Genomic DNA, 12,580 nt, shown 5'->3' on the forward strand with positions numbered 1-12,580 from the left:
GGTATTTCAGAAAACTGTCATTTTTTTAAATTTCGAAGTCAGGTCTAAATGGGTTAAAGTATAGAATATCACTACGATTGAGAGAGAGTACAAATTCTTACATTGTTTGATATCCTGAGATCAAGAGACATACGTACTATCCCTATCTGTAACCTCTCTCATCGCACAACATTGGGACTCTCTGGTTTTGGGATTCAGTAACATAAGGTTATGCTCCCTGGTTTGAGGGGCCGGTGGAATTCTATTATTTTCCCAACATCAATATATATTACTGTTAAACAGCGGTTTAAATCCAGTATTAAATCCTGGATTTCCAATCTGAAAACCTGGAAGCACATGCTTCTTTGTCGCCCGGCAATACTGTCAAGTTTTATTCCGTTAGCTTTTGAGCTCTTAAAACTTCATCTAAAGGTGTCACTTAAAATGGTGTATTAAATGTAATTGGCACAAACTAAAGAAGCAATTTTGTTGACATTAACCCATTCCCCGATTCTAGCATAGATCTACGTCATTTCAAATAGTCTGTCCGCCCGCCATTGGCATACGGCCAAATGGTCCTTTTATAGTGGTTATGATCGATCGAGTAGTAATGCTACTTACATTAGCATTGGGTTGCTAGGTGATGGTGTATAAATCCTCAATTTTGATTGGCGCGCACATCCATCCACACCCACTGTTTCTGTTGCTTTCGATTGCCTTTATCTTGGATTCCTTGTCCCAGATGGCAAAACAAGGTTTATTCGACGGTCCATAGCCAATGTAAGAATGGTCGCGTTAATCCTTTGTGATCTCTTAAGCGATGGAAGGATATCCGGTCCGCATTGTATTATGGGTCTACAGCAGTGGTTCTCAACGTTTTTGGCCGAGAGGCGGGGACCCCCGGAAATGCTTTGGCAATGTCTCGGGACCCCCGCCCCCTCCCGACCCCCAATATAAATTGACTGCTACAATAACCTTAATGATAGAGACAATACACCATAAATATATACTGAAACCAGATATAATCATTAGAGTGGATGCATGTACTGTGTACTATATGTAAACTCTTAATTTCCATTTTCCAGCCATTCAGTTGCAAAAAAATAAAGAAATGTATTTCTTCTTTTTTTTTAAATAATTTGGGGACCCCCCAAAATAATTTGGCGACCCCCCGAGGGGTCGCGACCCACGGGTTGAGAACTCCTGGTCTACAGGACAGACCATTAACCCATTTAGACGGTAGACCTGAGGACGCATCTGTGTCGCCTTATAGCGTTTAACCATTTTAACCATTATTTGAAACTATAGCTGTTGGAAAAATAGCAAATCTACAAGCTCATTGCGTGGCACCGAGTGCCGCGCTACGAGCTTGTAGATATGCTATTTTTGAAAAATCGTGAAAATGTGTGCAATTCTTTGAATATATATTCTTTCACAGTGGACATTTGAACTCATATCTTTGCTTCTGGGGCATCCCTGGAACAACATATTTTCAGATGGGGGTCGGCGGCCGAATACGTAATATTTGGGGCCCTTGACATGAAAACATTGGAGCACCACCGACAGAGAAACAGAAAACTGTCATGAATTAGAATACATTTGTAGAATCTGGTCTCAGGTCTTAACAGTTCTACTGCGAAATACGCGTTACCCACATTTTAATCAAATATTCTACGCTGCCGAGATTGTTTTATTACCTTTAGATCATACGCTAATAAGTATTTGGGCTTTTGATCCATGAAAATCCGGCGAAAAAAGGTTCCTCCGTTTGTTATGTACGATCGCACCACCCGCCATCTTGGTGCGCCACAAGACTGGTGCACAAGACCCTCCTTCATGAGGCGTTGTACCCCGTTCACTTGCATTGGCCTCAATTTCCCAGAAGCCCTAGCAGCCCAGCGCATGGGTTGATTTCCGCTTTCGTCATCATAACATGAAGGTCTCTCCACCAGACGGAGTTTCTTTATAATTATTAAAATGTCGGGTATATCGTATTAAGCAGGGCCTATAGTTTGATGAAACAATTTAAATCCCTCAAAGAGTTAATGGGGCTAATACTGCTGTTGCGTGTGTGGATCTCCAGGACAGACGCTGATCGGAGGTGAAGTTCCTCCCCCATCGTCTGGCCAACAGGAGGTCCAGTTGAAGTTCCTCCTGACGGGCCTGCTCTCTGGTCTGCCGCTGCCGCCGTTCGCCCTCCGCATGTGTCCACCGCTCACCACCAAGAACATCAACCACTACCAGCCCCTGCTGGCTGTAGGTGAGTAGTGCTGCCCACAACGGCACACATGCACGCACGCACGAACACACACGCACACGCACGCACGCACGCACGCACGCACGCGCGCTTTGATTTGATATTGAGCGTTACCGAAATGCCTGATTGGCAACCAGGAAGTCATAACACAGACAGGAGGATCAGCACACAATTAGATGGCCCACTTCAAGGGTACAAATAGCATCTCCTTTTGAATTGAGCGGCTACCAATAGTAGCTACTGTAGGTACAGTACATGCTCTCACTGATGGGTGTCAAGAAATCAATAGCCTCGGAAACCCAGACATTTTTATTTCCAGGGAGAAAAAAAAGTCTGGGTCCGAGTAGTGCAAACATCGCTCACTCTCTGCTGATTTCTGATCGTCTGCACCTTTGTTAAATTGACACACACACGCACACATTAGAGATGTGACGTTCGTGAACGAGTCGGATCATTTGAACGGCTCTTTGAAAGGAACGATGGGATCCGGTTCACAGTAGGGAGCCGTTCCTTTTTAGAGGAGGAGGGGGGCAGGGGGGTTTCAACCAGGGCCGGTCATGAGCAAGCTGGCGCCCTAAGCAGGATACACTGGGGGGGACACTGGGGAGGCAGAGTTTTTTTTTTTTTTGCCCCCCCCCCCCCCCCCCATCGGGAACGTCGTTCAAAAGAGCCAGTCTTTTGAACAACTCTTTGAAAGGAACGGATCCCAGAGATCCAGCTCCCTTCAAAGAGCCATAAATCCCATCTCTAGCACACATATACACACACACTCTCTCTCTCTCTGTCGCTCTAATCAATTAGTCTCATGTCTAGCAGCTGCGCATAGTTTCTCCCGGCGGATCCTGCCGGGAGCTGCCTATGCCATAAAAAGCATAGGTGAGTTCCAGGCTAAGAAATCAAAGAAAAATGAAATACAAGTAGAAGATATAAATACATATTTTTAAGAAATCCACAATCCACAATCCAAACGGCATGCTCCCTTCAATCATAGTCGCTGTCTGAACTTGAGCCTCTGGAACTGCTGCTGCAGAATTCTGTTGAGCTACTGCTCCCACTGGCACGGTTTTGTTTCTTGACTTGGCTTGTTAAAGTTCCAACCTTCTCTTGGTTCCATTTCCAGGACAGGAGCCTGAAGTACATGTCCATTTAGTTTCCACTGAAGTATAGCATGTCCAAGTAGTGTCTCCGTTCCAAACGTGAACCTTTTTCCATTAATCTTATTGTTCGTGCAATGTTCCAAAACAGAGTTACAGCTATATCGTCGTGACAACTGACAAGTGACAACTATTAAATATCTAATACTGTAAGTTTATGGTTTACAATCAATCAAACCCATGGCTTGTTCCAATGCGTAACGTGCGTCGGGCCGGCTACCCCCCAAAATAACAGACATACAAGCTGTCGACACGCCGTTTCATGGCGTGTTGACAGCTTGCAGATCTGCTCTTTTGGACACAACATAATCAATGATGCACGACGCGTGATGGAATATGGCTACAACTAAAACATGTTTGTAACCAAATAAGCCTGTAGGTAATACTGTAACATTACGTTGGCAAGGTGGGCAACATATATGGAACTTGACGTTAATGCAGTGAACATTAAAAGTCTAGTGAAACGGAAATGGTGGGCATTTTATTTTTTAAGTTTCAGCTTGTCTAGGCTGGAAACGCTGGCTCTGAAGTTTCTGAACCAATCAGAGCGTTGCATCCCTCCAGGCTATGGGTCCTAATACGTCCGTCTCATGCACAGTGGTTTGTTTACTAAGTGACAGAGAGACGGCAGAAAAGTGATGTTTTTCTAACATGTACACAACCTACTGTATATACATATTTTAGCGTGTATATACACACATTAGCGTGATGATTCGGTTGAAAATGAGTACAACTGTCTGGATGTCATCTTGAATTGGATTAAAACCCAGATATGGGAATCAAACTGGTGAGCTTCATTTTTATTGGCTTTTATTGATGTGGGCCTCGACACGTCATCACGCAGCACATTTTCGTTTTCAGGAAGTAATTAAACAAATATTTGTATGGACTTTTGATGTAAAAACACACCCATTTTTTTGGCATTCATTGTTAGGTATGCCCATATGATGACCAAGGATATGGTCTAAAAGTGTGAAAAACGTATTTTCCATTTCACTACAACTTTAATTACTTAGTGTTTAATAACGAGGCCAGCAGCAAGCAGCCGGCAGGGCACAACCGCACATGAAACCTGATGTTTCAAAGATGTTCCCTCACAGACCCTCGTATCAACATATTAACCCATTTTGGGCGGGAACCCCTTTTGGTGTTAGCATTATGTTATGCTTTAGCTATTAAAAAATAGCAGATCTACAAGCTCATAGCGCAAGAATCACTGACAGAAACATAGCTTTTTCAGAAAACTGTCAGGATTTAGAAGGTTTTTTTAGAATCTGATCTCAGGTCAAAACGGGTTAAACAAATGAAAAGTTGGATGAAGTTGGATAGCTGACGCAGACCCAAACATATTTGTTTAGTTATTACTTTTTAAATGTTATGATGAAAGGCTCCACTTGCATCAGTTTGTGCTGCTGGCCTCGCCACTGTGTGGGTATGAACTCAGCTGAGCTCCAGTTTGTGCTGCTGGCCTCGCCACTGTGTGGGTATGAACTCAGCTGACCTCCAGTTTGTGCTGCTGGCCTCGCCACTGTGTGGGTATGAACTCAGCTGAGCTCCAGTTTGTGCTGCTGGCCTCACCACTGTGTGGGTCTGAACTCAGCTGAGCTCCAGTTTGTGCTGCTGGCCTCGCCACTGTGTGGGTATGAACTCAGCTGAGCTCCAGTTTGTGCTGCTGGCCTCGCCACTGTGTGGGTATGAACTCAGCTGAGCTCCAGTTTGTGCTGCTGGCCTCGCCACTGTGTGGGTATGAACTCAGCTGAGCTCCAGTCTGTGCTGCTGGCCTTGCCACTGTGTGGGTATGAACTCAGCTGAGCTCCAGTGTGTGCTGCTGGCCTCGCCACTGTGTGGGTATGAACTCAGCTGAGCTCCAGTTTGTGCTGCTGGCCTCGTCACTGTGTGGGTATGGAATCAGCTGAGCTCCAGTTTGTGCTGCAGGCCTCGTCACTGTGTGGGTATGGAATCAGCTGAGCTCCAGTTTGTGCTGCAGGCCTCGCCACTGTGTGGGTATGAACCTCAGCTGAGCTCCAGTCTGTGCAGCTGAGGTTCATTTGCGCAATTGCGTTGCGGGAGGGGAAAGAAAAGGGATGGGATTGGATAATTTTTTTCGGGAATTTCAATTATTAATGTGGGTCCAGAAATACGATAATGACTTGTCTATACTCGTCGTGTCATTGAGAGTCATTGAGCTCGAGGTCGAGTCTGGAGTCTTTCGGGGGGAGACTTGATTTCCGGTTTTGTCATCATAACGTGACGGCCTCGTCACCAGGTCCCGGATAAATCCGCTGTTTCTTTTTAATTATTTTAAAACGGCGAATTAAACGCATTAAACATGTCGGGTATAGCGTTTTACGCGCGGTCGAACACTGGATTAAACAATTAGCGGCCGTCAAACTGTTAATGTGGGTCCAAAAATACGGTAATGACTCGTCGATACTCGTCGTGTCATTGAGCTCGAGTCCAAGTCAAGTCTGGAGTCTTTCGGGGGGCGACTTCGAGTCGAGTCTAGAGTCGTTAACTGGAGTCGCCATCTCTGGCAAGCATACAGCGCCAGTCTGGGGAATACAGCATACATACAGCATACAGCGCCAGTCTGGGAAATAAATACATAAAAAGACCAGTCATCCCCCAATAGTGCGAGGACATTCAGGCGCTTTTGGCGCCCATGTCATAATGCATACCTGCATACGGTTCTTTATGTGATCGATTTATTATTATATTTTGTGAAAGGCTTCTCTATGTGGTGTTATAACATCATTTAAACTGCCATTAATTCAGGCATTGCGACCATCACACATAGCTTAGCTTAGCATACAGTGGGATCCCATATCTTTGTTCCTCAGTCTCAAACGGACATTTATCAGGACCCAGAGGTACCTCTGTTAGACACACCCACAGACCCACCCCCAGATTCTCAGCCACACCCACAGGTTTATTTGAATATGTGGAGTGGCCATTCAACCACCAGGTGGCCTCAAGCCATGATGAGCAGAGCTGCACTGAGTATAGCTTGCAATATGCAGTGGTGGAAAAAGTATCACATTTTGTACTTGAGTAAAAGTATCAATACTGCTGTTCTGATTTGCGGTGCTTTGTTGCACGATGCAATTTGAGATTATTATTTATTTATTTATTTTTAGGATTAAGGTCCAAACAATTACACGCCCATTTTTGAAACATCTTTTAACCCATTTTGGGCGGGAACCCCTTTTGGTGTTAGCATTATGTTATACTTTAGCTATTTAAAAATAGCAGATCTACAAGCTCAGATCTGCTACAAGATTTTTCAAAAATAGCAGCATAGCGCGCCACCGAGTGGCGCGCTATGCTGCTATTTTTGAAAAATCGAAGAACGACTGACATAGAAACATAGCTTTTTCAGAAAACTGTCATTTTCAAACAGACATTTTTAGAATCTGATCTCAGGTCAAAATGGGTTAATATATTGACCGAGACACATGATAATTCATTAGGCCATGCTTTGTTTGACTCAGACGGTACTTTGTTTTGGACCTGCGATGAGACACGACACTGTATTTGAGCGGCAGCAGAGCGTTAGCAGAGCGTGCCCGTGGAAATTGGCCACCCACAAAACAAGAGATGGGGAGTTGGGGGGGGGGGGGGGGGGGAGGCGGGGGGGGGGGGGGGGGGGGGCACTGAGACCAGCAGGCATTTACTTGCAGAAAGGCAGCACAATCATGACGAGATGTGCTGATTCATTCTTGGCTTCAGTATAGCCTGTAAATGTGAATCAATTTATTTTCTTATCAATAATAAGAAGAGTGACGTGTTGTTTTTATGTGGAGCTTTAACCAGGCCTTTGTTGTTGTTGTTGTTGTTGTGCCAAATGCAGTCTCTCAAGCCAGACTACAATCTCCGCATGCTATATGGCAGGGGTAGGAAATTAGGTTTTGCCTAGAGGGCCAAGTTCTGTCTAGGACTCCTTTTTGGCTGCTTGCTTGCAAAGAGTATAATTTAGATTGCAAGACGAAGCATTCAAGCATGGATAGCAGCACCTTCAGAATGTTTCCACCCGACCCGACCCCTGCTATAGGGGCTGTAATTACACATCCTGAACCTTCAGAATGTCTCCACCCGACCCCTGCTACAGGGGCTGTAATTACACATCCTGAACCTTCAGAATGTCTCCACCCGACCCCTGCTACAGGGTCTGTAATTACACATCCTGAACCTTCAGAATGTCTCCACCCGACCCCTGCTACAGGGTCTGTAATTACACATCCTGAACCTTCAGAATGTCTCCACCCGACCCCTGCTACAGGGTCTGTAATTACACATCCTGAACCTTCAGAATGTCTCCACCCGACCCCTGCTACAGGGTCTGTAATTACACATCCTGAACCTTCAGAATGTCTCCACCCGACCCCTGCTACAGGGTCTGTAATTACACATCCTGAACCTTCAGAATGTCTCCACCCGACCCCTGCTACAGGGGCTGTAATTACACATCCTGAACCTTCAGAATGTCTCCACCCGACCCCTGCTACAGGGGCTGTAATTACACATCCTGAACCTTCAGAACGTCTCCACCCGACCCCTGCTACAGGGTCTGTAATTACACATCCTGAACCTTCAGAATGTCTCCACCCGACCCCTGCTATAGGGGCTGTAATTACACATCCTGAACCTCGCAAACGGAAGCCGTTTGTCATTTTCGTTGGGGGAAATATGGTTAAACAATAGATTTACAATGTATTTCTATTTACTTTTCTGCTAACCAGCAAGCTATACTATATGTATCAACTAATTTGATTTACAATAGGAGGCAGACATCCGTAATAGTGTGCTGTATGCTGGAAGTATTTGAACATTGTGTGTCAGTGACAGTCTTTCTCGAGGCTGAGGACTATCAACCTGACTCCGCCAGATGGGGCAGCGGAGAGTACACTGGGTCCCCCCTCCTGCTCGAGGAGGAACCCAGTGTACTCTCTGCTGCCCCATCTGGCGGAGTCAGGTTAGAGGACTATGCCAGGTGTAACCTAATTATTGTTGACAGTGCCATAGAGAATTGATCTTTGTCTCCACCAGGCCGAAGGCATGGGGAGAGAGTATGTTTTGCACTCCGTCCGTGTGTGTGTGTCCGTCCTTCCTTCCGTCCGTCCGTTACCAGCTAATCTCCGCCACCGTTGGCCCGATCCATGCCAAACTTTGCACACACACTCCCTGGATGCCAACGACGAACCTCTGCCCCAAATATTCTTCAACAGCCTTTTATAGCGCCACCATGAGGCCGATTTAGGCAAAACACATTTCTGTAGATTCCATACATCACACAATTCGGTATACAATATCTCCATAGTCATGTGATCAACACGGATCTGCACCATTTCCCATATTCCATCCTGATTGGCTAATATTGGCTTCCAAAGCTCACATCATTGGTCCGTTTCGAACAAAATGCCACAAATCACAAACAGTGTGCAATTTCCGTGAAATTATACACGCACATTTCCACTAGGCCGAGGACGACATGCCACTAATTTTTTTCCAAATCAGCCTCATGGTGGCGCTATAACAGGCCAATTCCTGTTTTTAGCTATAACTGCATCAATCTGTATACAACTTATGTATGCGCACTCCCTAGAGGCCATGGAAAAACATTGTCCCTGCATCCCTCCACATCTGCCGGTTATAGCGCCACCATGAGGCCGATTTCTGCTAAACACATTGCTTATGTTAGTCGCACAGATTTCATCCAAATCTCACGCAAATCGGTACACATGATCTCTTTAGTCGATCAAGACCAAAAAAAACATGTTTATATTACTCCTAAACATTTTGCCAAACATCTCACACAGTCCTATCCTCCTGGTGGAGACCTGTGCCCAGAAGGGCACTTTTTCTAGTTTTCACTGCATCCATGACAAAACAAATAGTAGGGTAAACACAGGTTTCCTTCCATGAAATGAAAAATATATATCCGTGGTCTTAAAGGGGCATTCCACTCATTTTCAACATTTTACTATGTCATTAATATACCTTAGAGCTGTTATAATAAAATAAAATAAAAAGTCCCCCCATTCTGTGTTTCCTAGAACTAGAGGTCTGAAATAAATCATTAACATGGTGAAACACATCTTGATGATGTCATCAAGAGGTGTTTCACCATGTTAATGATTTTTTTAATTATTACAGTTTTGGGAAACACAGAATGGGGGAACTTTTTTATTATTTCCACACAACAGCTCTAAGGTATATTAATGACATAGTAAAATGTTGAAAATGGGTGTTTTTCCCCTTTAACCCATTTTGGGAGGGAACCCCTTTTGTTGCTCATAGCACGCCACCGAGTGGCGCGCTATGAGCTTGTAGGTCTGCTATTTTTGAAAAATCGAAGAACGACTGACATAGAAACATAGCTTTTTCAGAAAACTGTCAGGATGTAGAAGACATTTTTTAGAATCTGATCTCAGGTCAAAATGGGTTAATGGAGATACAATTAACACTAGATTACTTAAAAATGCTTGCGTCATACAGAAAATGCAGCGGATGCCCCCCCACCCGGGTTCGTAAATGTATAAATCTAATTATTTAACCAGTGACACGCATATACAGTAGCTTGACACGCATATACAGTAGCTTGCCGCTTACCTGGAAAATAGCTGATCTAATGTACAAGCTCATGCTCAAAGATGCATTGTGACCTTCTAGTTTGACTATTTTTGCCTGAGATTTTGGTGTTGAGGGAAAAGAAGCGGGCCTAGAATTCAGCCCTGTGGAACCCTGGTCAGCAAAGGGTATACAGTAGGGTCTACTAGGTTAACCCATTCTGACCTGAGATCAGATTCTAAAAATGTCTTCTACATCCTGACAGTTTTCTGAAAAAGCTATGTTTCTATGTCAGTCGTTCTTTGATTTTTCAAAAATAGCAGACCTACAAGCTCGTAGCGCGCCACTCGGTGGCACGCTATGAGCTTGTAGATCTGCTATTTTTCAATAGCTAAAGCATAACATAATGCTAACACCAAAAGGGGTTCCCGCTCAAAATGGGTTAAATGCTTGAAAATGCACTTAATGCTTCAATTTTTTCTGTCCTTACTGTAGATTAGAGTTTGATAAATTGCAACAGCTTATCAAACTCGAATTTAAGGACCCGAGGCTTTTGAAATGAAATGCATCATATCATGTCGTCTGCATGCGGAAATTGTAGCTGTGAATTTTCACCACCTGAGGCGGATATGAGAGGGAGATGATGGTGATGACAGGATGGGATCTCAGAAAATGATTGCAAAAGGCAGATACATACTTCTGAAATATCTGCTTCTATTATTTTTCTCCAGAGACAGCTGCAAGGCAACAGAAAAGACAACCAGAGAGAATTAAATTGATGTGTGTGTACGTGCGTGTGTGTGGATGAAGAGAGAGCCAGACAGTATAATTAATTTATTGGCGTTAAATCGGCGTATCATTCTTTTCACAAAAGCTGCTCCCTTATCTTGCCTGCAGTAATGGTAAAAAAATGATGACCGCGTCAACAAGAATGGGGAAATTAGAGAGCGAATTGCATGCAGAATACGGGTGTGTTTCTGCCTCTCTCTTTGTCTTTGTTTGCCTTTTTTTGACAGAGTTTATGTTATTGCGCCTCATTTCAGGGTTCCACCACACTGCTCCTCCGCCCTCCCTCGGCAGCTTAGTTTCAGTTTGGCTGTCAAGCTGAAAAATAGGCTACTCTCAGTCTCCTGACATAGTGCCCATAAATTAATCATATGGCAAAGACAGTTTCTCCTGCGGACCCACCGACAAGCAGATGGATAATGATTCCCTCAAACCACCCCCCACCCACCCCCCCAACCTTCTGCAGTTGTCATCTTTTTATTATTATGAGTATTTCACCTCTAATAGGGAAGCGTATGTTATTGCGAAGGTCTTCAAGTTCATAATGAATCCAATTACTGTCTAGCGTCCTTGAGGGGGTATTTACCACCTCTTCAGTGATTTGACATTTGCACATTTGTGACCAGATTTGGCTGAGAGACTGCCATCGCGCAAATTACAGCTTTTCCCAAAATGAGTTAATAGCACAGGCAGACTCTTCACATACTAGAGCATGTCTGAAATAAGTGTCAGAGCTGAAATCGACATGTAAAGATGAAATAAATGCCCAAACATGTAGCTAGGTGTAATGTTGGAGACCACAGAAGTGAACCTTTCAAGCCGGTTTTCTCAACTCGCTGTTTTCTGCAAGACATTACTCTATAAGCCATATCTCCAAAACTGGTGGGTCAAACTGAACAACCAATATGTCAATTTTGGTTTGGTTGATTCCCTGCTTTCATATGACAGGAAAAAACGAAAATTCAAAGAAATCCAATGGCAGTCCCTCAGTCAAATTTAGTCACATTTTTTTTTTGTCTTTAGTTTGGCTTATTTTGCACGAAGTGAATCTGTGGGAAAAGAGCAACTGGCTCTCCGAAGCATAAGTAACAGGAGGTAATTTTCTCGTGTTGTCAGAGTGATCGTGTCATTTTGATTCCATTTCCATGTCAGCGTGTGCTGAGCGTAGGAGGCAGAGCCGTAAGGGATGCTGCCACAGATGGGCCGTGGTGACTCGGCACAGCTGGCTCCCTCTACGCGCCACACAAACCAAAGCGTGCCGATCAGGTTTCTGTGCACATCATTTGTCAAGAAGTCTCCACACACAGTCATCCAGGCGCTATCGAGTGCTTAACCCATTTTGAACTGAGATCAGATTCTAAAAATGTCTTCTACATCCTGACAGTTTTCTGAAAAAGCTATGTTTCTATGTCAATCGTTCTTCGATTTTTCAAAAATAGCAGACCTACAAGTTCGTAGCGCGCCACTCGGTGGCGCGCTATGAGCTTGTAGATCTGCTTTTTTCAATAGCTAAAGCATAACATAATGCTAACACCAAAAGGGGTTCCCGCTCAACATGGGTTAATCATTCTGCAGCTGCGTTAAAACACACAGCCAGAGAGAGTTGGCTGATGTAGAGTAGACTCTTGTGGCTGAGGTCATTACATCAGGACGATCACATTGAAGTACTGCCTGATTTTGGTTGTTTATCATCATGTCGTGCATTTCAATTTACAATAGCAGATCTACAAACTCGCAACATGTTGCAGCAGGTGGCTGATGATGCACACACACACACACACACACACACACAACACACACACACACACACACACACACACACACACACACACACACA

The 12,580-nt window shown here is 44.3% G+C and overlaps 1 protein-coding gene across 1 annotated transcript in view; it reads left to right on the forward strand.

Annotated features, from left to right (window-relative positions):
• The window catches only part of wdr11 (WD repeat domain 11), a gene marked incomplete at its 3' end in the record, with an annotated part of 212,767 nt that overhangs the window by 95,542 nt on the left and 104,645 nt on the right, over positions 1-12,580 (forward strand). Inside the window, exon 10 of the mRNA XM_079512909.1 lies at positions 2,063-2,239. Within this exon, the coding sequence (XP_079369035.1) occupies positions 2,063-2,239 (177 nt within the window). The remainder of the gene's footprint in view (positions 1-2,062; positions 2,240-12,580) is intronic.

Source organism: Electrona antarctica, assembly GCF_951216825.1.
Source record: "Electrona antarctica genome assembly, chromosome: 10".
Lineage (NCBI taxonomy): Eukaryota > Metazoa > Chordata > Actinopteri > Myctophiformes > Myctophidae > Electrona > Electrona antarctica.